Source organism: Urocitellus parryii, chromosome 3, assembly GCF_045843805.1.
Source record: "Urocitellus parryii isolate mUroPar1 chromosome 3, mUroPar1.hap1, whole genome shotgun sequence".
In the NCBI taxonomy this organism is placed as follows: domain Eukaryota; kingdom Metazoa; phylum Chordata; class Mammalia; order Rodentia; family Sciuridae; genus Urocitellus; species Urocitellus parryii.
In genome coordinates, this window is record NC_135533.1 from 31,830,111 (window position 1) to 31,856,524 (window position 26,414).

General features: G+C 38.7%; 1 protein-coding gene across 1 annotated transcript in view; it reads left to right on the top strand.

Annotated features, from left to right (window-relative positions):
- Positions 1-26,414, top strand: part of Dync1i1 (dynein cytoplasmic 1 intermediate chain 1) — a 293,851-nt gene that overhangs the window by 54,101 nt on the left and 213,336 nt on the right. The window contains exons 5-6 of the mRNA XM_026391510.2: positions 1,051-1,110; positions 21,205-21,320. Coding sequence (XP_026247295.1) covers positions 1,051-1,110; positions 21,205-21,320 — 176 coding nt within the window. The remainder of the gene's footprint in view (positions 1-1,050; positions 1,111-21,204; positions 21,321-26,414) is intronic.

Below are 26,414 nucleotides of genomic sequence, written 5' to 3' on the forward strand. Positions count from 1 at the left end.
TGGGGGATGGGGACCTGAGTGTCTACATTTCCAACAAGCTCCAAGAGATGCTAATGCCAGTGGTACATGGGCTACACTTTGAGTCAGCAAAAGAGGTACTGGAGCTGAGAACTTAACAGCATGCCAATGTCGCCCAGCTGGTAAGTGACCGAGGCCAAGTGTGAATCACCCATGCTGACTCCAAATCCAGGCTGTCCATCTGTAGCTTCCCAGACAACCTCATGCCTGGTTCACCTGTAACTGATTCTGAGCAGTAAAATTAAAGAGCCTCCCTGAGATTGGACCCTCATGTGCAATCTCTTATAGAAAAGTTGTTTATTCCTTCTTATTTGGAAGGAGAAATCCCAAAGGGAAATTGGATGCCCTGATGATCTGTGCTATCTCTTGTGAAATATTTAAAAGATGTAAGATGTAATGAAACCCTGGCATCTTAGAGACAAATGACGTTGCTGGTGACCATTTTGATGTACTCTCTATAGAAAAGAAACATGAAAACACATGAGTCTTGAAATCTAATGCATTATATTTGCAGTAATGGACCTGAGGAAGCCAGTTATTCACCAGACACTGCAAGTTGTGCTCCCTCTAGCCTGACTTCCCCAGATGCTCCCATCCTGGCCCATTTGCACTTAGTCTTCTTCGCTGCATGGAAGATGGTTAAAATTCCCAAATGTGGATGGGCTCCGAGGTGTCAGAGATGCATGCATCAGTTTAGCTGCTCAAGTCCTCAGACTTCAGTATAAACCAAAAACAAAGCCAGGGGTGGTTGGCTGTGTGCACAGAGTTTGAATACTTGGCTCTGGGCTTTCTTCCCTGAAAACAACCACACTTCCAATATCAGACGGATGTTCAAAGGGAATAAAAAATGGCTCCTTGCTTTCTCTCCTCACTGGATGATCACTGGGGGACCAGGGGGGAGGGAGTGGGGACATGTTCTGTGTGTGTATTGTATATGCTCCTGCCTTGATGAATGACATGGTTTGGTTTGGTTTGTTGCCCTCCCCTTTTGTTAATTCTCTGTGTTCTTTTTCCTTTGTGCTGCACGATTAGGACCCTGCAGTGGGATACAGACCCCTCAGTGCTCCAGCTGCAGTCAGACTCAGAACTTGGGTATATGTCTGCTCTTTTGTTACTCCTTTTATTGTTTCTTTGCTACAGTTGTGTTGAAATGCTGGAGCTGTTGTTGCTCTTGCTTTTCTCCCCTTTTGTTGAATTCCCAGTTTGATAAGTTTATTTCCTTCTGTTAGTTTTCCTTATAAAGCTTTGAAGAAAGTCTCTCTTTGTGGAAAACACCACAAAAAGATGGCTTTTGATTTCCCCTGTTTATTCCTAGTATGGCAAGAAAACACTGCCCCCAAATCAAAATATGAGCACCTTGACCTACTAAAGGTGGGGCACACAAGTTCTGTGATGGGAGATGTGTGTGACTTTGTCCTAACCACGGTTCCCCTTTACCAACAAGTTGCTGAAGGTTAATTTTGTGAAGATTGATATCAAAATGTTGTCTTATTTGTTTCCTTTCCTTTTCGTTCTTTGGAAAATTCATAATCAGTTATTAATTTGAATTAAATTTTGAATGGGTAGATTCCCACGGAATAAAATCATATTTTTTAATAGCTCTATCTTAAGATATCTCAAATATTTGATACTCTGTAATGACTTCTAATGATAATGTTTTCCGATGGAAATGCATTGTCACATGTTAAAAGATAGCTTCAGAGTTGAAAACTCATCCCCAAAGAACAAAGCACATTGGTATATCCCAGAAACTTGGTTTATTTCTAAGATTGAAGGTAGCTAGAGTCACACATGAAGCTATTCCCAGTGGGTGCTGGAACCAGCTCATTGTCAAGCTCGGAAGAATAGGTTGTGCCTTCTTGATCAGATCATCTCATAATGGCTATGGTAGAGTATATACAATACAGAAATTGATGAATGCTACACAGGGCTAGCTCCTTTCCCCCAAACTAGCTTTTATGCATTTACCAGCATACCACTGGGTACTTCCAATATGTGAACAGCAAATTTTATTATAGCATTTTATGAAACTATCTTTTTTCTTTCTAAATATAAAATAGTATGTGTCCAAGCGGGTATTTATTGCTTATTTATTTTGATTCCGGAGATTCCTGGACATGTATCTGGGTTTCTATCAATTTTAGTGCCTATTGTAAGTGTGAAAGGAGGCTGAGGATCATCACCTTCCACGGGAATCTACCCATTCTGCCTGTGTTCTTTTCTATATGCAAAAGTTCTTCCTTTTCTCACAACAATGCTATGTCAAGGAAATAGTCTTCCTAATACTTTAGTTTACTGACACACTGGTCTTTCTTTAAAATTACTAAAATTTTGGCTCTTTAGTTTTATAGTTTACTGTATGTTACATTTCAACTTATGTTATTTAAAATCAAAACATATGGTTTATGTTAAAAAAAGAAACAATGCATATATAGTAAGTTATGTTAAGGAGAACCTCAAAATGCATTCTTTAATATATCACCATGTTAAATAAATAATAGAAGGGAGGAACTGGCAGAGATTATCCTATGCACTTAAATTAGTGATTTTTAGAGGGATTGCAGCACTGCTAAATTACACTTGCTAATGTGGAATAGTTAGAAAACTTCCTATTTGCATCTGTTTTCCAAGCAAAATCTCACTATTGGCTTTGCATATTAAAACTTCAGACTTATTCTAGGGAGAAGGAATAGCTGTGACTACCACCTTGCCTGCCACAATTCACTTCAGAGTGGACTCGAGGAGAGACAGAGACATGAGATATTCTGTTCACCGACAGTGGCTTATCTTAGGGGGTTTGGAAGGAGTGTTCAGAAAATATAAGAGAGAGACAATATTTTAGCCATGTTACAACTTCAAGTATTGCTTCCATGAAAATTTCTCTTTTTGGTAGTTCTTATGTGCAGGGCAATGAGATTTTTCTATGGACAGTTCTATTTTTCCTTCTTAAGTCTAGGCATTGATTCACCATAGATTGCTCTGTCTCTTGATTTAACAGCTGTATTGAAGTATACTTTGCATAAGATAAACTATAAATATTTAAACTAATAAAATTGATGTTTTAACATTTCTACACATCCATGAAATTATCACCATGATCAAGACAGTGAACATATTCATCATCCCCACAAGTTTCGTCGTGCCTCTTTGAAGTACACCTGTTCTTCCCATGCTTCCAAATCCTCCAGAACAACTGATCTGCCATTACTATGTATTAGTTTGCATTTCCCAGAATTTTACTTTAAATTTAATCATATATCAGGCACTATTTTGATGGCAATCTTTTATTCAGAATAATTTTTTGTCAATAGTGCATTCTTTTGTATTGCCAAGTGATATTTCATTGTATGGAAAGTGGAGGTGAAATGATCGGGTTAGGAGAGTCTTAATCAGTGCATTGATCCACTTGCATGGGTGGTAATTGTAGGCAGATAGGGTATAGCTAAAAGGGGTGGGTCACTGGCGATGTGCTTTTGTGGTTTATAGTTTGTCTGGTGAGAGGAGTGCTCTCTGCTTCCTGGTTGTCATGTCCTGACCTGTTTTCCTCTGCTACACCCTTTCACCATGATGTTCTGCTTGCCTTGGGCACAGAGCAATGGAGTTGGCCTTCTGTGGACTGAGACCTTTGAAACCATGAGTTCCAAATAAATTTTTCCTCCTCTAACATTGTTTTTGTCAGATCTTTTGGTCACAGCAGCAACAAAACCTGACTAAAGCAATTATTAAAAGATCATAGTGTTACTCATTGTGGTTTTAGTTTGCACTTCCTTAGTAACTTCATATGCTTTCAATTTGAATATTTTCTCTGATGAAACATCTTTTACCTTATTTATTACTATTATTGTTTGTAGATGGATGGAACACTTTTATTTATTTATTTTTATGTGGTGCTGCTGAGGATCTAACCCAGTGCCTCACACATGCTAGGCAAGTGCTCTGCCACTGAGCTACAACCCCAGCCTCCCTTATGTATTATTTTTAATTGAATTGTTTATTGTTTCATTATTGAGTTTTGATCATTCTTTATATGTTTAGGAAACATCCTTTATCTTGTATCTGATATAAACTCGATTGAGTTTTTAATCTTTCTTTTGGATTTTTCTTTGACCCAATGGTTATTTAAGAGTGTGTGGTTTAATTTTTATGTATTTGTGAATTTCCTTGTTTTCCATTATTTATTTCTAGTTTTATCTCCTTGTAGTCATAACATATATTGGTATGATTTTGATCTTAAATGTGCTGAGACTTGTTTTGTGGCATAAAAATCTATTCTGAAGAATGTTCCATGTGCACTTGGAAGAACATATATTCTGCTGTTGGTTGTCCTGTACATTTGCTAGGTCTATTTGATGTATAGTATTGTTCAAGTTCACTGTTTTTTTTTTAATGATTTTCTACATGGATGTTCTATTATTGAAAGTGAGGTGTTAAATTTTACTGTTATTACGTTCCTCCTATCAGTTTATCCTTTTAGATTTGTGCACATTTGCTCTATATACTTAGGTACTCTGGTGTTGAGTGCCTATGTATTTACAATTGTTTTACATCCTTTTGGATTGACACTTTTATCATTGTAGGATGACCTCTTATCTCTAGAGAATTTTTAAAATGTGAAATCTACTTTGTCTGATATAAGTACAGCTCTTCTTGTCTTATTTGGTTATCAGTTGCTTGGGTATCTTTTTCCACCTCTTCACTTTAAGCCTACATGTGTCCCAAAGTAAGTTTCTTATAGTGTATTTGAATCTTGCTTTTTAAGAAAATTATTCAGTCACTTTGCATCTCTTGGGTGTTGATTTTAATTCATTTACAAGTAAGTATTTATGTGAGGAAAGGGTTTACTATTCTCAGTTTGTTAACAATTTTCTGTTTGTCTTATAGTTTCATTTTGTTTTTCTCTTTGCCTATTTTGAGTTTTGTTGTTTGTATCTATAAGCTTTGTTGCATTTTTCTTCTTCTTTTGTTTAACTTCCATGGGTAGTCTCTGTTGTTCAGGTGTGGATTATGTAAAATGCCTTATAACATTCTGTTTTAAGTGGGCAGCAATTTCTCTTACATATAAAAACTATCTACACTTTTCTTTCCTATCCCACATCATATGCTGTGGTATCACAATTCACATTTATACTGTGTGTCTATTAACGTAATTTATTTTTACTTATTTTTAGTGGTTTTGTCTTTTTATTTTTATACCCGAATTAAAAGCTTTTTAATCACCCCATTATAGTAAAATAGTATTCTATTTTTGTTCATATGTTTATCTTTACCAGTGAATGTCATGCTTTCTTTTACTCTTCTGTTGCTGTTTATAATTCTTTCATTACATCTAGAACTCCTTTAGCATTTTTTTCTTCTTTTAATTTTTTATTTTTAGTTGTTGATGGACTTTTAATGTTTATTTATTTATATGTGGTGCTGAGAATTGAACCCAGTGCCTCACACATGCTAGGCAAGTGCTCTACCACTGATCCACGACCCCAGACCCCTTTAGCGATTCTTATAAGTCAGATCTAGTGGTAAAGAACTTCTTCAGTGTTTCTTTTCCGAGAAAGTTTTTCTTTCTCAATTTCTGAAAGACAGGTTTACCAGGTATAATATTCTTGGTCAGCAGTCTTATTATAGTACTCCTTATGTCTGTACAGATTGTACGGGAAAATCTACTCATAGTCTTATGGACATTCTTATAGATTTCTCTTATTTTTAGCTTTGACAATTTGATTATAATGTGTGTTTATGGATCTCTTTTGATTATCTCATTTGGTGTTTTCTGGGCTTCCTGTTTCTGAATATCTGTTTCCTTCCCCAGATTTGGGAATGATTTAGCAAGACCCTAAGCAATTTAGTCAGATCGCATCTCAAAATTAAGACATAGAAAGGGCTGGAGAGGCTGGGGTTATAGCTCAGAGGTAGAGCACTTGCCTTGCACTTTTGAAGTATTGGGTTCAATCTTCAGCACCACGTAAAAATAAATAAATAAAATAAACAAAGATATTGTTAAAAGCGGGGGGGGGGGGGGCTGGAGATGTAGCTCACTGGTAAAATGCCCCTGGGCTCAAAGTTCCTCAGTACCAGGGGGGAAAAATTCATGTATTGGTTCACTGATATTATCCCATAATTCCCTTTAACTATCTTTTCTCTTTTTTATTTTTAAAATTTTATCCTTGTTCCTTTCACTGAGTGATTTCCATTGAACCATCTTCTAATTCACTAATACTTTCTTCTGCTTGGTCAAGCCTGCTGTTGAACTACTATATTGAATTTTTCAGTTCAGATGTTATTTCCTTCAGCTTTATCATTTCTGTTTGGCTTTTTTTTTTTTAATTTTTCTACCTCTTTGTTGAGATTTTCACTTTGTTCGTACATTGCTCTCCTGACTTTGATAAGCATCTTTGATTGAAAATTTTCAGTTCTCTGTTGGGAAAATCACATGTCTCCATTTCATTAGGGTTGCTTTTAAGAGATTAATATCGTTCTTTTATTTGGAACATATTTCCCTGTTTCCTCATTTCTTAACTCTCTGTGTTGGTTTCTGCACATATGACAAAATAGCCACCTCTTCTTTGTCTTTATAGACTGATCTTGGATAGGTGGTGAACCTTACGAAACAGCCAGAGATTCTGAATGTTTCTTAAATCTGTTTGTTCATATAAATTTTCATCTTTTAAAAAAAATTAAAAAATAAACAAGTTGTCATCTTTTTTTCTTTCTTTCCTACCAGGACACTAGAGTATTCTAAGTCTCATAGGTACCCTGAGAAAGATAAGAGCCAGTCCTGCAAGTAGCTGCTGGGATAATTGGGATGCTAGATGTGTGGTCCAATTTTCTTCTCTCCTTAGGAAGAAGTTGGGAGCTGGAGTTTATCACCCACTTTCTCTACATTGAGCCAAGAAGCATACTTGTGACAAAAGCCTGTATGTTTGTTCAGATGCATGCTTTTTCAAAACATTTTTGTCACCTCCAGAAGTCTACCAAATGCCAGTCCCCATCAGCTCTCAGATATAGTCAAGTTAGAGTCAATCTCCAGTCTAATAACTAAAATAGTTGGGGTCTAGATGAGTTATTCCGTTCCTTCTAGGGAGAAGCTAGAGGCTAGCTTTTATGGCTGGAATAAGTTGCTGGGAGGAGCCACAGGAAGTATCCACTCACTCATTCAAACTCCTGGCAATTGCCTTCCCTGTCAGTTCCAGGAAACTCAAAAAAGTTGAGATACTAGATGTGCAGTGTAACCGGTTCCAGGAGAAACTGGGAGCTGGGCTTCATTGCTAAAGCCAGCTGGCAGGGGGAATCATGAGAAGAGCCTGAGAGCCATTCAGAGCCACAGCTCTGTCCTCTGGAGACCTCAGGTGACTAGTGAACACTGAATTCAGCAGCTTCAGAATAGATGAGTGAGTAGCAAACATGACAGTTGTTGCCTAGAAAGAAGCCTTGTTTTTATCACAGTAGAGCTGGGTATTGGAACATGTTTATACTCCCAGGGACCACTGATTGCCTGCCTTTTTGGCTTCCAGGTGCAGTCTAGTTAGGGTCCATACACTCAGGTAACAGCTAGAAAAGTCAAAGATCTTGATGTACAATCTAAACCTTTCCTGGTAGAGCTGGTCTTTATTGCTCTTATGCTCTGTGCTGCTCAAGGGGTAAAAGATATGAGAAGAGCTTGAATCTCTGTTTAAAGCTCCCTCTTCTTTCTCTGCAACCCCAGGGGACTAGTGAGCATTGGGTTCCATCAGCTTCCAGAGATAGGCACATTAAGAATCAGTGCCTTTGGTAGCAGCTGTAAAAATTGGGGCACTAGATGAATGATCCAAACCCCTTCAGTCCTCAGGGAGAAACTGAGAGGTAAAGGATCCCCTCTGATTGAATGGCAGAGTGCCAGGGATAGAGTTTATGATGAGACTAATCTCTTCTTACTGATTTTAAAGTGGGAATTTTCTCATTGTCCAGCATACAAGAGTTTCTCAACTGGTTTCTGAATTTTTCTCAGGGAGAAATTGATTCATGTATTTATTTGGTGCTTCTGTGGGTGGAGGAAATTTCCTGAGACTCTTGTTTTGCCATGTTGCTGATGTTCCCCCACAAGAATTTTCTGATACCTTTTTATTGATATCAAACTTTATGAATATTACTTTGTTATGTGTTGGATATATTTTAATGGCTATAAATCTCTTGAAATTTCTTCTGAGATATAATCAATTCACTTGAAAACAGTTTCAGTCTGTCAGTCTTGCTTTAATGTTTTCTTTTTTTAAACTAGCAAGGTCAATGAATTCCTAAAACTAAAGCAAGACTCTTAGGTGTGTTGGAAATAATTCCCCATAAATCTTGAGGTTTTCTCAGGTTGATAGAAACAGGGAATATTCCTAATCCTGTATGAATGCCCAGAACTGTTACCTATAATTCTAGACAATCCTTCCCTTGGTCTGAGGTAGTTTCTGACATATGTGCATTGATTGGTAATGAGCTAAATACTCAAGGGTCAGAATTTTCATTTTGTGGAGTTACCTTCTCTGCTGTTTTGTCCTGTCAATTCTAACAGCCTGGTCCAGCTCAACCTTGTCTCTTCAACTTAGGAATTCTGCTGGATTTCACTGGAGTTCTTTCCCTGCATCATGGCCTGGAATTTCTCTCAATTCAGAAAATAGGGACAGCAGGAAGGTTCAGCTTGCTTGCTTCCCCCTCTTTCATGTATCCCTGTCCTTTATCGCCTGATCTTTAGTATCTTGTAAACTGTTCTTTTGTTCAAACTGCTGTTTATTTTTTAATTATTTCAGTTGTAAAGGTTAATCTGGTGCCCATTGCTCCATCTTGGGACAAGCTACCAAAGGTTTGTTACTTGATTCTGTGTTTATATGTTAACTACATGATCAACACAGCAAATAGCAGCAGAGAGAAATACAGGAGATAAGAGACCTTTTAAAATATAACTTCAAAACAATCACAAATAAAATGAGAAAATAAGTGAAGCTCAGCTCGATTTTTACCAGGCAAATACTAACAAAGGACTGAAAATGCTTTGTTTTCTTAGGCTAGTATAAATGTTTAAGTGAATTGAAAATGCTGGAAGGGAAAAAATAAGATGACAGGATAAAAAGAGCAAGTTAAAATGTCATAAGAGAGAAAGAACAAGATCTCTAGTCTTCCAGGAGATGGGCCCCGTCTGCCTAAGTGAGGTGGGATTGGAGGGAGGAGAGGATTCCCAATTACAACTGGACACCAATGAGCAACAAGGGCTTTCTGTAGCTTACCACTCCGAATGGTTAAACCCAATGACTTAGAGATATTTAGTGGCTTTCGATTTCATTGAAGCCTCATGGTTATGTTTTCTATATAGGTTAGTATATTAAATTCTTGACATAGTTGTTTGAGTATTTGTAAGCAAAGAAAGAATGAGGGAAAACTGAAGCTGTGAGCAAAGATCTGACAGTTCCTCCCCTGGAGGAGGGAGTGGGAATCTCTTCCAGTCTTGAAGAGACATTGTTCCTGGATGATCACCTCTACTCTGAACTCTCTTCTCTGAACTCTCTTCTCTGCATTCTTGGCTAAAAGACAGGATGAGTATTTCTCCCACCACATCCCAAACTTCTCCAGTGAAATAGAGAGGTCACTCTGTCAAAAGTAGAAGTAAAACCAATTCTGAAAGGATACCATAGAAGCATATAATCTTCAAGCTGTTGGTGGGTGTTAGAGAAAACCTAACTGGACCGCTCTGAAGGTCTCTTCGCATTTTAAACTTGTTGCCATTTGCCTAACAGAACTGTAATAACCTCAGTAGTCTCTGATGAAGAATTTTTTGTTGTTGTTTATTTAAGTTTTGTCAAATCTCTTTTTGTTTTGTTATGGTGGTGGTGATGCTGGAGATTGAACTCAGGGCCTCAGACATGTTAAGCAAGTGCTCTACCACAGAGCCACATCATTACCCTTGTCAAATATTCTTATTTGTCTTGTTTAGATCTCTAGTTGAATTAACTTTCAAGATTTCCCATGAAACCATATCTTGAGAGAACTTTCTGGAGAGTCATGTTATGTGGGTTGTGCTCTTGAGCAACTTCTGCTTCTTCAATAACATTCAATCATACTTTGCCCCAAAATGGAAATATGGATCAGCATCTTGTATCGTGTGTCTGTCTATCAAGAGGTGATAGTAAAAAGTGAAAATCAAAAATAAAAAGGAAAAAAAGAAGAACACAACTAGCAGCTGGAAAAAAATGTGATAGTAAAATGCTTTTCGGGATCTATAAATATAAGTGAATTCTGACTCATGAAAGGCTTTAATAATTTGGTTTTAACAGGTTCAATCAAAATCCCATGATTAGCGAGAGAAGAAGCTCTTTGCTCAGCTCTTAACAATAATCATTTATTTGTCCCCAAACATTTCTTGAGAAGCTCCTATTTTGCCAGCCTTTATCATGTGCTCTCAAGAATCTTCAGTAAGCTATTAAGAGATATTTTCTGTTCCACACTAACAACTAGATTAGATTTTTAAAAAGGCAATACTTCATTTTCAATCAATTTCAGAACAATGAAGGCCAGTTGGTAAGGAGGTATGTTTTTACTGTGGTGCTCAGAAAATTCTGTAATTGTGTAGCTTTATGCTAAAAATTTTATGGAAGCTTGTTCAAAAATACCAAGTAAACAAGGGTCATTCCTAAAAAATGTTTTATATCATATTGTCATTTGTATGTAATATTGGGAAAAAACACATTTAAGTACCATCTGTCATTATTCTGAACTTTCAATTTCCTTATAAAGTGGACATTTAATAGCAGAAACTTCAATGATGTTGCCAAATTCCATTATAAGCACGACTACTTTGACTTGTCCTTCAAACCCAAAAATTTTGCAAGATTTATTTGTGTTATGAAATTCAAGGCAAACCTCTTGACTGTGCCTGTTGACTGAGCCAGAATTGACATTTGCTTCTGTGCAAGAAAAATGCTTTAACTGCCAAGCCAATATCTCTGCACAATTAGAAGCAAATATCATGGCAATGAAGTAAGTACTTCATAAAATGATCTTCAGCTGTGAGCATAGAAGAATGGAAACTCATCTTTTTTTTTTTTTTTTGGTACTGACCTCAGGGGCACTCGACCACTGAGCCACATCCCCAGTCCTATTTTGTGTTTTATTTAGAGACAGTGTCTTACTTTTGCTTGGTGCCTCACTTTTGCTGAGGCTGGCTTTGAACTCATGATCCTCCTGCCTCAGCCTCCTGAGCCAATGGGGATTACAGTTATGTGTCACCACACCTGGCAGAAACTCATCTTTCTTGGGGTAACTTGAAAAGACCAGCTACCAAGCCACTTCTTGGTATTTGGAGGGAGGCATAACTCTGAACCCAGATGATAAATCAGCATGTGTGTGATGAGGGACCCCAGAGCCAGCTTCTTCCTTGGTGCCATGCCCTGTCCTTACTTTTCCTCCCTGGGGTGTCCCCATGCTAGCTCCAGAACTCTATCCTGGAGATGTCACAGTTTGACACCAGATTACAGTAGAGCACATTTGGGAAACAAACTCTTTGTCATTTTTAAACCTCTTTCGTGTTCCATGAGCATCTTTGCCCTTAGCCCCTTTTTCTATGGATGCAACTCTTTCTCTTGGGACTCTCAACAGGAGGTTCCCTAGGGATATCTTTAGTTTGTCTTTCCCCCTGAGTGATGGCCTTTCAGTTGGAAAACTCTGCCACAGATCCGTCCATTACAATTTCTACCCAAAGCAGATCTCTCTAGATTCCCCTGTCTTCCAGCCATGCCACTTGCTTTTCTTATGAAGCATGAAGCCTTGAAATCACCTGGAGCCCATTCCTTTTCTTTGACTCTCCATATCAAGTAAACTACTAAAGTCTATCCTGAAAAATTTTCAAGAGTCTCCAAAATGCAGCGTTTCCTTTCTCTTCTTAGTGACTTCTCATCATGCCAGACCAAGTCTCCATGCCTCCTTAGACCACTGACTACAAACCCAGTTGTTTTTCTGGCTGCTCCTTTGGAACTGACGCTTTGCTTACTTTCTGTGGTTGGTTTCTGAGTCTACCCTCTCCTCCTCCTTGGCTTGTGGATCCTTTCTGTATTCCCCTCCTCTCTACACTCAGCTTCTAAGGTCCAATCACTTCCCACACCTAACATCTTTGTCAAGAGGGGGATTTAGATGTCATTTTTCATGTAGCTGTCATAATAATATGTTTTAAATGTGACCTTACAGCTGTCACTTTCTTACTTGGTAACTTTCCATAACTTCTCATTGTCTATATAAAGTCCATATTCTTTGGCCTGGTTGGTATTTGAAGACCTCTAATAATCTGACCTCCAAATCCCTCTCTAAATTTATTTTCCATAGCCCCCCAACTCAAAACTTCTATTCTGAAGGACTTTGGAACACAAAATAGGAATTCAGGTCCTAGATGTTTATATATCCAGGGCCAGCTCCCTAGGACACTGTCTCTATCACTGAGTTCTGCTTCTCCTTCAAGAGTCACATCGGGCTCTCTATTTGTAATGAAACCTTCCTCACTCATCCAGTCATCTGCCCATTGCACTCTCCTGCCCCTGTTCTTATGTGACCTCCTTTGCTGGCTGGTTTTATTTGCTGCATTTCATTCTTATTTGCCTTTTGAGGTATATGTTCTATTTCCTCATTCTCCTTGTGGATCGTGTCTTGCTCAAACACTGTGGTTCCTGATAAATCATGTTGACCAGGTAGTTCCTTCACCATTTGTCCAGGACACTATCCCACCCACATAAAAAAATAAATATATTGTACTAGGAAGCAAATGGCACTATCTTCCCCATCATCCTAAAGGGCTCCTCTTTGAAGAAGTTACCCCAATAAATTTTAGAAGCAATACAAGCAGAATCTCTGGCAGTATTTCAATGTACCCTCAGGATTAAATACAGGTGAATAAGCAGGAATGAAAATCCAAATGGAGTGTGGGCCCAATACAGTCATGTTTTATTCCTTGGCCTTTACCTGCTCTGGCATCCAGCCAAAGAATTCCCTTTCTCTGAGAGCATCTGTTCCTGGTTTTGTCTGTTTGATTTTCTTGTCTAGAAATTTCCCATTATTGCAATGACCCCTTTTAGCTTCCTGGTGTTTTTGAGTGTCGAACACTGGCTTCTGACCCACCCTCCTGACTCTGCCACCTTATCTGCCCACATTCTTCTCCTGCCACCAGGTCTAGCCAATATGCCTTCAGCACTATATTTTCCTGTTATCGAACACTCTTAAATTGTCACTCAAGGTCATATTTTGAGGGTCTTTTGTGAGTCACACTTTTTAAAATTTGGAGACTTTCTTAGATGACCAAGGTGTTATTTTAATTCTGACTTGTCTGTGTCTTGGTACAGGTTCTTAAAATTTTGACATTTAAAAAAAATGCTAACAACTTCAGGTTGCTTCTTTCTTATAAAATTATCTACGAATATCTATGATGGGTCAGAAGAGTCATAACTAAGAGATGAGCCGATGTGAGGATTAGCTGATGGCATCTGTCAAATTTGCAGGGCAGCCCTCTTACTTAGTGCCTTAGCTGTCAAAGCTAGCTCTCCAGCACTGATGTGTTCCTCTGAGTCCATGGAGCACAGTAGTCTTTGCATAATTTTCTTCATGTTTCTTAAATATTAAATATATAAACATCTAGTTTGCTGTATAAAAATTCACTATTGCCTTAAATCAAGTATCAGAAAGTGAATGGTATAGATAGTGTCTAGCTGAATCAGGAAGAATTTGATGATGTCCATGCTAGTGCTAGGGGACAGGCTCAGGGATTCTGAGCTGTCAGCTGATGAGGTTACTGCCTTTGAATTCATCCTTCCACCAGAAACTTGGTTATTGCTCAGGACTCATATCATCAGTGATGATTAATATTCATGAGGAAAGCACTTCTCTGTTTACCACTGGAGAGTAAAGAAAAATTAAGCTTGGGACAGCTGGATATTACCAGGCCAAGAGTGAAGTTGGATTCCTACCTGACACAACACACAAAAATTAACTCAAAATAGATGAAAGATCTAAATGTAAGAGAGAAAACTCTTAGGAGAACACAGGCATAAGTCTTAGGGAACTTGGAATGGGAAAAGACTTTTTAGATATCCACTAAAAGCAGAGGCAACCAGTAAAACAGAGATAAATTGGAGTTCATTAAAACTAAAAATTTTTACATTTTGAAAAGACACCATCAAGGAAGTGGAAGGGAACTCTGAATGAGAATATATTTACAAGTCACATAGCTGATAAGGATCTGTATCCAAAATATTTATGAATTTCTTACAACTAAGCAATAAAAAGAAACCAATTTAGAAATGGACAAAGAATTTGAATGGGAAAAATAAGCACCTAAGAAAGACAATGGACATCATTAGCATTTGAGAAATTTAAATGAAAAGCTCCAATGAGGCACACATCATGCTCACTAGGATGTTATGATTTAAAGAGACAGATGACAGTAAGGTTTGAAGAAGATGAGAAATTAGAACCTTCATAGATTGCTAATGGGGATCTAAAATGATGCAACCACTTTGGAAAACCGGTAATTCCTCAAAAGTTAAAAATAGAATGACTGCATAGCCCAGCAATTCTCCGTCTAGGCATAAGCCCAAGGGAATTGAAGCCACATGACCACACAAAAACTTGTACACAAATATTCATAGCAGTATTATTCATAATATCCAAAATGGAAACAATACAATTTTCTACCCACTGATGAATGGATTAGAAATAATGTATGTCCATACAGAGGAATATTATTCATCAATAAGCAGAAACGGTATACTGATACATGCAACACCAATGAAACTAAAAAATAAAAAAAAGAAGTGAAAGAAGTGAGACACAAAAGGCCACATATTACATTATCTCATTTATATGAAAGTAGACAGAAAACAGATCATTAGTTACCAGAGTTTAGGGAAAGAGGAAATGGAATTGACTGCCAGTGGATACAATGTATCTTTTGAAAGGGAAACAGATTATATAATTAGATAGTGGCCATGGTTGTACAACTCTGTAAACACCCTAAAAATCACTAAATTGTGTACCTTATCTTTTTGTGGTCCTGGGAATTGAATCCAGGGGCACTTTACCACTGAGCCGCATCCCCAGCCCTTTCTATTTTTTTTTTTTTTTTTTTTTTTTTACTATGAGACAGGGTCTTGCTGTGTTGCTCAGGCTGCCTTTGACCTTGCAATCCTCCCAAGTACCTGAGATTATAGGCATGCACCTCCATGCTTGCCTTAAAGATTATACTTTTAAGAGGGGAATGTTCTAGTAGGTAAATTTTATTTTCATAAAATAAAATTAAGGCAGTCTTGATCTTAACTCCCTGATCAAAGAGCTCTGCTTCCTTTTGCCTTCCATCCAATCACCTACCCACCCAAGTTCTTGACATGTGAAATTATTTTCCCACTTAAAATCTTCACCTTTATTTGTCAAGGCACTAAGCAGGGGTTTCTGTGAAATCTGGTGGGTTTTCACTAGCCCACCCCATGTTGGCATGGACCAGTGTCTCTCATATTTCAAGATGCAGGTGCAGTGGCTTCAGAATTGTCCCACTGGGGTGCTCCACTTTTGCAAATACCTCTATGCTTTGCCCATTGTACTGAAAAGAATATTTGAATATTAACAATGTCTTAAAATATCAATAAGTTTTGCCTTCAAATTTCTTTCTTCTTTGAAATGGAAGACAAACCACATGGTATACATTTATTGGAATTCCAGGGGTCGTAGACATGTTGCCCATGCTGTTAAATAATAGGAGAGAATTCTTTTTTCAGTGTTTATAAGTAAGTCTGCATAATAAGAACTTTCTCCAGCTTTGGTGGATATTATTACACCATGCTTAAGTTATGCTTTAGGCTTCCTCTTCCCCAGGTAATGAAACTTTGTCAACAGTTAGCAAAGCCATTGTGGGTAGATAGACAAAATCTCAATTGAACCAGAAACAGAAAGGGGAATGGGGACAGTGATTCATGAAGGGAGCAATTTTCTTCTTGACGTCAAAGACAAATGTCCAGAATCTGGGGGGTGGGGGGGACTGGATTATGCTAGTGGTAAACTAGATATCTTTGCATGCTGAGCAGTTCCAAATACCTTCTCCAACTTAGCTTCATTATTTATTCTTTATCAAGGCCCAATTTTCATTTCAGCAGAAACATTTAATTTTGGTACAATATGGCCAGCTTACTCTGTGAGTTAACATGTCCAAGGAGAGAGGAAGATCCACGTCTTTTAAGGGAGCATTCAGCCTCAGCCATGAGAGAAATGCAGGTCTTTTTCAAAAAAAAGTCAACTTAGGACAATATCACTTGAGGACAATATCAAGTCAGCTCCTGAGAGACCTGTTGTTCTGTTGCCCAGTATGTCTGGATTCTTTACTTGACTTCTTAGTTTTAGATCTAGGACAGATGTAAGCTGTTTCTTCACATTTTTTACACTGCTGTCCTCTTTATCCGACACTCATCTTCTTGCCCTCTCACTTAGGTTGCTTCATAGAGCTTCATAAGCTTGGTCTAGGAACATCTTCTTTCTGAGGCGGCACTAAGCCATGTGCTCTGGAATTTGACTAGGAAATGGGAAGCCCAACTGATTCTGGTAAAACACTGAAGTCTCTCTCTCTCCACTGTCTAATATTTCTAAGCCAGTGGTGTTCAACCTTCAGTGGGCACCAGAATTCCTGGAGCTGGTGAGAAAGAGAACATGGGCAGGCTTATTAAAACACAGATCACTCTGTCCCACCCCCAGAGTTTGTGATTCTATAGATTTGGGGTGGGGACTGTGAATTTACATTCTAACTTCTTCCCAGGTGCCTCTAATGCTGCAGGTCAGAGACCATACTCTGGGAAACCCTGCCCTGGCACTTCTCCAATTTGTATTTTCTCTGTTCTTATTAAGCATGATCACAATTAATCCAAATAGATGAGACTTACATAATTTTTACATGATATTGATTTTTATGTGTTCTTATATAAAATTCTATACATTTAGTTTAGTAATTTAAAAAAATCACTGAAGTCTATTATTTTGGAATGAATTACCAGGATAAAAATATGGAGTATGATTTGATTAAAAAATGCTACAACAGTCAGGATGCAGACCATTTAAAGTCTCAGTTTATGCTTTTATCATATTTCTTCTTTTAACCTCTTCTCTTTCCCCCTCTCTCCCTTCCTTCCTCCAACATTTATTTAGTACTCTCTCTGTATCTGACACTTAACCAAGCCCCAGGCTACAGAGATAGATTAGTAAGGGATAAAAAGTAAGTTTGCAGCCAAGACAGGAAGACAGACATGAAAAGCAAGTGAATACAGTGATATGTGTCATGGGCTGTAGCAGAAGTGAGGATGTGTACCACAGTGTACAGGCACGGCACGGGCTATGCAGGAGGGGTGGCAGGATGGCAGGAAAGATGTCCACAGAGCCTGAACTGAGAAGCCAGCATGGAACTTACAGTCTAATCAGAAGGAATGGGAATTATAATAGTATTAATAGTACAGCAATCCCTCCCCTTTGCTCAGTTGTTTAACTTGCACCTTTAAATAAAAGAATTATGAGCTGGTAAAGCCTTGAGTAAAAAATAAGAAACATGATACTTAAAAGTTCATACTTTAAAAGAAAATAACTAGTACATACTTCAACTGTTAGACATAGTTATTTGATAACTTTGTCGGCTGATAAATTGTAGAAATATTTTAGGGAAATTGAAGAAGGTCTATATTACAAGATCATAGCACATATGTTCTGGATCAACTGAGACAGGCAGACCCTGGGGTGGTGCAGTAGAAGGCCATCAGTGAGGGAGGACTCAGTGGCAGAGCAGGAGGAAAATCTTTCTTGTGAAAGGGCGCCACCTTCTGGCCAGCCTTTCTGGGATGGCTGGGACGTGGGCTTCCCTCAGAAACAGATCCATTATGCCCTGGTCATCTACTCCAGGACACTTCTCAGGAATCCTTTCTTCTGCTTATAAAACGAACACATGTTCTGGACCTCTACTATGTTAGATTGTAATAATGGTGCCTGCATGAATGGGTGGTTAGGAGGCAGTAGAAAAAAAATAGCAGGGAAGAGAATCAGCACATCACCTTTTTGAAGCACGTGGCCCTTGGAATTACTATTGAATAGAGCTAAGGCCTGGGTCTTTTCACTTGCAACCCTTGCAATTTCAAGCACAATTCTTAGCATCACTGAGCCTCAGGGCTTTGCTTTTTGTTTTTGTTTTTTGTCTGTGAAGTTGGAATATGATATGAAATTTTAATAAGGACAAAATAAGATAAAAGTATGAAAAGTGTGTGACATATTGTTACTAAAACGACAGCAAAATAGCCACACACACAAAAATCATTTAATATAAATGCAGTTTAATCAATCTGGACATTATATGGAAAAATAGTTATCTGCCAGTATGCTTAAAAGTATTACAATGAGTTTCTCTACAGTTATAAATTATTTGAGACAGACTCACCCTCAAGCCTGAGAACCACAAATTTATCAATGTGTCAACCAGTCCACGTACTGGGAGAATCATATGACAGCAACTCGGCTTTTATTTATATTTAGTGGCTTGGGTTGAGTTGGAATCTTGAACTCAAAAACACAGCATCCTTGAGAAAATGGCTAGAATGCTATAATTATTGAAATTATTCAATTATTATTGAAACAAGAAAATATTTTTAGTGGAATAAACTCATTCGCGCTAAGTTTTGCAAAAAGGGAAGTTTTACAGTTATATTTTTAGTGAAAGCAAAAGCTAAATGGACTGTTTCAAGCAGTCTGAACCTATATATGTGCCCGTATAAAAAGAAAAATGGAAGTGTGATCCCTATATTTTATCATCAGGGATAATCTTCAACTCTACTGCCTTAAAAAAAAAACATGAGTTTAGAATGTTCATGAATCTGTCTTCTCTAATTTTTAATGAATATATGCATTATTATAATTTTAGTCAAAAAGATAAACTAAAATAGAGCTGCTTGGGCCAAGAGTCACTTGTGAGATGACAGACACCAAACTACATGCTTTGCAAGTATTAGCTTGTCTGATCCTCTCAACTCAGGACCCATTTTACAGACAAGAAGCATGAGGCTTAGAGGGTTGTCACTTGTCTGGGGCTTTTACCTATCATTCATTCAGAGCAGGGCTTAGAACCCAGTTTCTAACTGAGATCCTTATGCTTTGCTACCTCACTAGTTGTTTTTCATTTGCCATGATGGATTTCAAGTTACAGTCAGCCTCCTACTGTCCAGAGCCTGTATCTTGTCACTCAGCAAGATAGTACCTTCAGTGAGATGTCCTCAAATCCCTGCCTCCAGGTATAGGTATCACTGAGTCAGAACCTAGAAATGACTGGCCCTCATACAGATGCCCATGGAAGCTGAGGGTCCAGGGTGCTATCTCTGTGTCCGAGATGGCCCCAGATTGAAGCAGTAGAAGTATGTTCCTGGACCTTGGCTAAAGACTAACCTACAAGGGCTTCAGAAAGGTGCTGGGCAATGGAATGGCAGAGGAGGCTTTGCTTCAAGAAGTCCTGAGGCGTCCATCCATGTTTTCTTATTCACATGCATCAAGAAAGAGCCTTTCCTTCAGGAAGGAAAACAATCTTTTCTTACCCAAGAAGCTTTAAAAATTATAGCTTGAATTTCTTCCTTTGAGACTTGGAGCCTTTTACCTGGTTTGATAATTTTGTTGCTAGTACATTTTCTGTGTTTCTCCCTAATTCATATGAGGGAACTATGTGGGAATGCTGGGTCCCACCCCAGCCCTCCTGTGCATTCTTGTGGTCCAGAGTTCTAAATGTTGGGCTCTTGTAGCCTGGGCGTCCGTGATCTCTGGCTACAGCCAAGCTTATGTATCTGCACCTTACCACCAGCTGGGTAGTTTCTCTCAAGAAGTGTTTGGTCTGTTGGCTTGAATCTGCTCCGTGCACATCTTAGATCTCACCTCAACTGAATTAGTGACTCATAGAAAAGAAGAATTTTTGTTTCTCTAGAATGCTTGGAAATTAATATTGATAACAAAATTAATATTGGTATGCTTTCTCTCCCATAACTACTAATAATAATTTAAAGAAAAATAACTGAATCTAGGCCATCTGCTAGGAAGAAGGAATCATGGTAGTATGCACAGGGTATGTTTCTATTGATCTTAGAAAGCTAGGAAGTGTGGGATTTTGTCTAAATAGTTGCTATACCTTTCTCTATTTTTCTCTCACAGAGACATACAAATGTGTCTCTGCCTGGAAACATTTAAAAAATAGAATATGTCTAATACTAATACTAAATCTGTATACTAAAGGTAGTGTTCCAGAAACTGTTTTAAGTATGTATGTGTATCAGTTATGTACATCTGAATACATAATGTATGTGTGGTGAATGGATAATAATACCTAAACATGGCCCATGAAATTTGTATTAAAAAGTACTATGATCTCCATTCACAGATGAAGAAGCTGAGGCACAGAGAGCTTAGTAACTTGTACAAGATGACACAGCAGGCAGTGATGGGGCTGGAACCTCTGTTTACCCCCAGACAAGGTCCCCCCATGACTGGCTGTTTCTTGGGTGACCTAGGAGGCACACCAGGTTTTTGTGGTCTCAAAGAACCCTAGGAAGGAATTTTTCTTGGTGTAAATTGTACTGGACCAGGACTTGGGTTAGTGGTCTATATATTTGGGGGATCGATATTATTTTAATCCTGATTCTACTGCCTCTGAGCTGTATGCCCTTGGCATGTTCCCTGAACTGGATCTCACTTTCCTTATCTGTAAAATGGAGATGATAGCGTCTGTCCTTACTTGCACAGAGGGGTCATGAGGACAAGTGACATGAGGGATCTAAAGGCACTTGGAAACACTTGAAGTGTTGCATAATCTTTCAGAAATGATTTCCTACGTGGTCACACTTAGTTTGGGAATGCCAAGCTACAACTTTATCCGAGACCACATAGTGTGGCCCTCTGCACACATCAGTGCTATATTAACATCTTTCAAATGTGAAGGATCGGCTTCAGACTTATCTGACATCATCCCACCAATTTGGGCCAGGGTGGGCCAAGAACCCGAGTGTCAGACAGCTCTGTCATGACCTGCCTCTTGTACTGAGAAGTCAAGGTAGTTTGGGAATTGCTTGTTGTAGTGATCTGTTTTATTCCTGATTGCTATTCTGAGATGAAAGACTTCCTTCTCTAAGTTTTGTCCTTCGTTACTTACAGAAGAAGACTGCATAAGCTGGGCGTGTCGAAGGTCACCCAGGTGGATTTCCTGCCCAGGGAAGTAGTATCCTACTCCAAGGAGACGCAGACCCCTCTTGCCACACATCAGTCTGAAGGTGAACTATTCCTTTTGCTTACTTTACTGATTGTTTCTGCAGTGATTGGGAGTGACATCCTTCCTATTGTTTGCATATCTTACCATAAGCCATCTTCATAGGATAGAGACACAATGGCACACAGAAAGCCCAAAGCACCTTTTTTCCAGATCTTGAAAGCTCTGGAGAGGGAATTCTGGATACTCCTCCAAGGGACCCATGAACTTTAAAATGAATAACTAGTGAGATCACCCTATGTCAAAATTATGTGAGGAGGGTGAAAATCATCAAAGTCTTGTATAAGTGACACTTTGTGAATATTGTAATAAGAGTGTGTACATTCAGATTCATCTTTGCAAGGGTCAGCAAACCCCACAGTCTACCACCTGTTTATAGAAATCAAGTTTTATTGGGATATAGCTACCTCCAGCTATTTACAACTATGGCTCCTTTCTTGCCACAGTGGTCAGATTGAGTAGGCATGAAAGAGAACTTTTGACTCACAAAATATAAAATTTTTCATCCTTTACAGAAAATCTGGTGACCTCTGATTTGCTTGGCTAATTCGGATAACAATACATCATAGTTTCTGACTTTAATTTAAAAATGTTATCCATGAAAGCTTTACGTAAGTGAATTGAACTTCCTACCTCCTTTATGTGTACCAGAAAATACCAACTGAATAATTCACATGCAAATCCCAGTGAATCATAAAAAAGTCACTAATAAGAAAAGTTGAAGTTGATAAATCAAAATGCTTCCTAGAATACAGACTGCACCAAAGCTCAATTACATTGAAGTAGATGTTGGAAATATGCATACTGAAAATAGAATTGGTAAAAGTCATACTGTTAGAAAGTGACATTGTGTATATAGCAGAGCAAATTCTCTCTTTACTCATCTTCTGTTATAGTTTGGCATAGTAAGGAGGATATTAGAGTTCTGGGTTTGTTGTTGTGGTATAGTAAATAGTCAACAAAAGTCCCAAGAATAAAAATGAGGGCTGGGGATGTGGTTCAAGCGGTAGTGTGCTCACCTGGAATGCGCGGGGCACTGGGTTCGAGCCTCAGCACCACCTAAAAAAATAAAGATATTGTGTCCACTGAAAACTAAAAAATGAATTAAAAAAAAAGAATAAAAAATTATTAGCATTTCCTGCTTGATTTACAGCAGATATCTAAATCACTGCAGCTCATGCAAGCTGCAAAGATTTTAAATCTCGGTTCTAAACACATATTGTCAAAGGCAGAATGAATCTTAGTGCTTGAAGGTCAGTGCTGCCTACAAGGCTCCTGAAAAGCTTTGATCACTACAGGTGTTTGGGGGGCAGTTCCTTGGAAGCAGGGCCTCCATTGTTCAAGCTCTATAGGGAAAAGAATTTTCAAAGCAAACGTGTAGCACCCTCTGGTGGTAAAATTTTGAACAAACCAGTCAACAAAGGAGACCTGTATGTTAAAGTGGCAGAAAATACCAAGTTAGAAGAACCTTTGGGAGTTCTATCCATGGGCCTCCAGACAAGAACAGGAAGAGCATTAAAAAACAGCCTCACCACCCAACCAAAACATTTGTTTGAGTTAATTTGCTGCCAGAGGTATTTGCAGAGCTGTAGTCGGAGGTATGTTTATTTAGCCCAAAATTTGACCCATAACATAAAGTTCTACAACTGAAACAGGAGAAGGAGTGAATTGTTTTTTTTTTTTAAATGTGTGTACTCAAGATATTGGAAATGGTACAGAAATATTTACAAGGGAAGATAAATTAAGGATGAAAAGGCATCAGCTCTAAATTTTTGAACTGGAACACATCAAAAGGAAAAGCCTGTACATTTCATTTTATTACTGCAAAGAGAGCTGGGGAGCCCTCATTATGCTGTGGTCCAAGCAGCAGGAAAGGAGGAATTTATTCCTCAGCTATTGGCAGAAGTTCTTTCTGTTTTGTTAACAAGACCCGTAGAGCTTTCTTGTGGTGATAGACATTTAGATGGTTCAAATTCCACATTGCAGATTTGAACCCAAAGCTAGCTACCGTAGCTCTTGACATTAAAGCCATCCCTGATGGGTTTGGACAGAAAAACCCTTAGATTTGGGTTCAGTGGATTGTGCTGTCACCACAGGCATTGACTTGACCTTTGGCTGCCTGTAGCCAGTAGGCTGTTGAGATGCCTGGCACCCGCCTCTCACCTGCTGTGTGAAGGCAGCTGGCAGGAGGAGAGGGCGCAGGGAAGAAAGTCAGCAGCGAGGTCCTTCCATGTGGCAGATTTGAGTTGGCTCTCCACTTGGGGTTTGAGCCATGGCAGTGTTTTCATGACAACTGCAGCCTTTCAGAGGCAGGAACACCAACTACTGAGTTTTAGGACACAGTGAGGGTCTTAGGTGGATAACGTTTGAAGCTGCTGTATATATAAAATCCACTTTACTGCTCATAATATATGAAAACCTGATGATTATTTTTTTAAGTCACTGTTTGACTGTGGACAGTTTAATGATATTCAAACTGGTGATCTCAGAGCACTGATTTTGTTCTACTTCTAATGGAGTTCAAAGGTAGTCACTTCCTACACATTTCCATTTTATTATTATTATTATTTTTTAATGAAGGAGAAGATACTTTGGATATGCCAAGCTTAAGCCTCCTTTCTCTGTGTGCTCTGTAATGAACATACTCTTCATACTGGCATTAACTTGGGATATAATGATCCGTTTTTGATAAATACTCCAAAAAATGATTTAAACTAGAAAGATTTCAAAATACAGTCTCTAATGAATACTGTTCTTTCAAATAAGTTAGACCTTCCTTGTCTGCTTAGGTCATTAGTTGTAGGGAAAGGAGCCCTGAGAATAGAGAACACTGATTTGGAGCAGGCTATCTCTACCCCCCAAACATTTTAAACACATGCTTTTTATTTCCAAGTAGTAAGGAAAGGAAAAAAAAATGGTTCCCTGCCAAATTGCCTCGGCTTTGCTTATTATAATATTTCCCTGGATTGTCCATGAGATCCTGGGGTTAGGGAGCCAGTCTTCTGTGTGTTTATTATAGTGAGTAAGTGACTGGGCTCCTAATAGGCACCCCACAAAGCTGCTGAGTGACAAAGATGTTGCCAGGCATCTCTAGCAGCTCCAGGTTCTGTATGGCTCCCAGGTATGAGACTTTCCTAACCTGTGGAAAGACGCCAGCCAAGCTGAGTGGGGAGGAAACTTCTGCAAGCTGTTGATCCTGTTGAAGAGTTCTCTGAATGGCCTCTCTTCTTCCTGGTATCTTACAAATGGCAACTTTGTCATCACATTTAAGCCACTGCCTCCCTGTTCTTCCCTCTTATACCTTGTTTCTTCTACTCAAGACATATCAAACTGCTTGCATTTTTCCAGTATCCTGCAGGCTCATGCCTTGGTACCTTGACGCATTCTATGTTCCCTGCCTCAAATGGCATCTCTCCCATGTGCCTTCCTTCAGGAGTGTGCTCAGTGGCCAGCTTCTCCTTGGTAATTGCTCTTCTGGTTGACGTTTCCCTCGAGCTGCTGCTATAATCTGTTTCCCCCTTATCACACTGTATTTAATTATTATTTATATGTGTACCTTTTAGTCTGTGATTTCCTAGAGGGCAGGATGTGTGTTCTTTACCTTTATACCCAACACAGTCCCTGGCTGAAAGAAGGTGCTTACTAAACATTGATGCAAAAATGAAGAATGAGGTGATGCTAGAGTACTAAAGCTATAGAAACCGCACACAGAGAGATGGAAGAAGGAAGAGGAAATACTGTATATCAGCGAGTGTGATCCATGCATCAAGTCTGCTCTGGTTTTCTGATGTTCATATGGAAAAATCATGTGGGTGAGATTCTGTGGTGAGGGGAGGTCCTGTTTCTGTTTCAGTCAGGCCTCTGTTTCAGGCTGGTGCAGACATTGACTACGCCTGAACATGATAGTTAGGAAAACTGAAGGAGAAAATCACTGAGGCTGCCTGGGTTGGCTCAGGATAGAGCAAAGCAGGCTTTCAAGACTTTTACTGTGCAGAGATGCTACTTAATGTAATTTGTGTGTAAAAGAGTTGTGCAGGCAGGTGGCTAAGGAAGGTTCTTGTTTCACGTTTGAATTTTTAAAAATATATATTCTCTTTCAGATAGAGAATTGCTATTTTGACTTCCAATCCTCTCTATTCTCACTATAGAAGCTGCACACAGAGAAATGATTGCTATAAAGGAGTTAGAATAATCTAGCCCAGTAGAAACATGTGTCACTGTTAATTTTAAAAATCTATTTTATTTAATGCCATACATTCAAGAGGTTGTTATCTTAGTATATAATCAGTATAAAAATTCTCAAGGAGATATTGCACCTTCTTTTTTATACGGCATCTTCAAAATCTGGTTTGTGCTTTACACTTGCCGCATACCCAAATTCAGACCAAAATTTTTCATCAAAAATTCTTGAACCAGGGTTGGATCTCAAAACTTTGCAATTAAAAAGTAGATTCACATACTACTGTTGTTCCTAATATGTTAAAAACTTTTCTGACAATTGAATCAGATGTATATTTTAATATTTAAACAATTAATTGCAGTTAAATAAACATAAAAATATAGTACCTTGGCTACATTAGCCATGTGTCAAGGACTTAGTCACTGCATGAGGCTAGCAGCTCCTGGTGATTATTTCACAGGTTGAGCAGCTGGGACCCAGAGAGCCAGCCTGCCCTTCACTTCACCAGGCTGGACAATGGGCTTGGGTGAGAAGACCACCCAGGTTCATAGGAAAGCTGAATGACAGTATTCTGGATTCTCCTCCTTTTTGAGAAATCAGCCATATCCACGCAGGCATTACATGGTTTGACTAAAGCAAATCTGTCTCCTAGTGAGGCAGCTCAAGCCTCATCGTTTCATCCCAGAAGCCAGTGTGGGAAACCTCTGAGTTCTCCCTTCATAGTCCTAAGTGTAGGCATTGGGGATATCCATCCCTTTCACGCCATCTTCGTGCTGTCAAAAAGGGCCATCAGAGTCCATGCTTGACCTCTTGTCACTTATCTCCACCTTTACTGCTCTCTTCCCTCCCCTCTTTCCATATGAGACACACTAGCACTTAAGTTTTGAGTTTTCTCACACCTCCTTTCCTCAAAAGTAT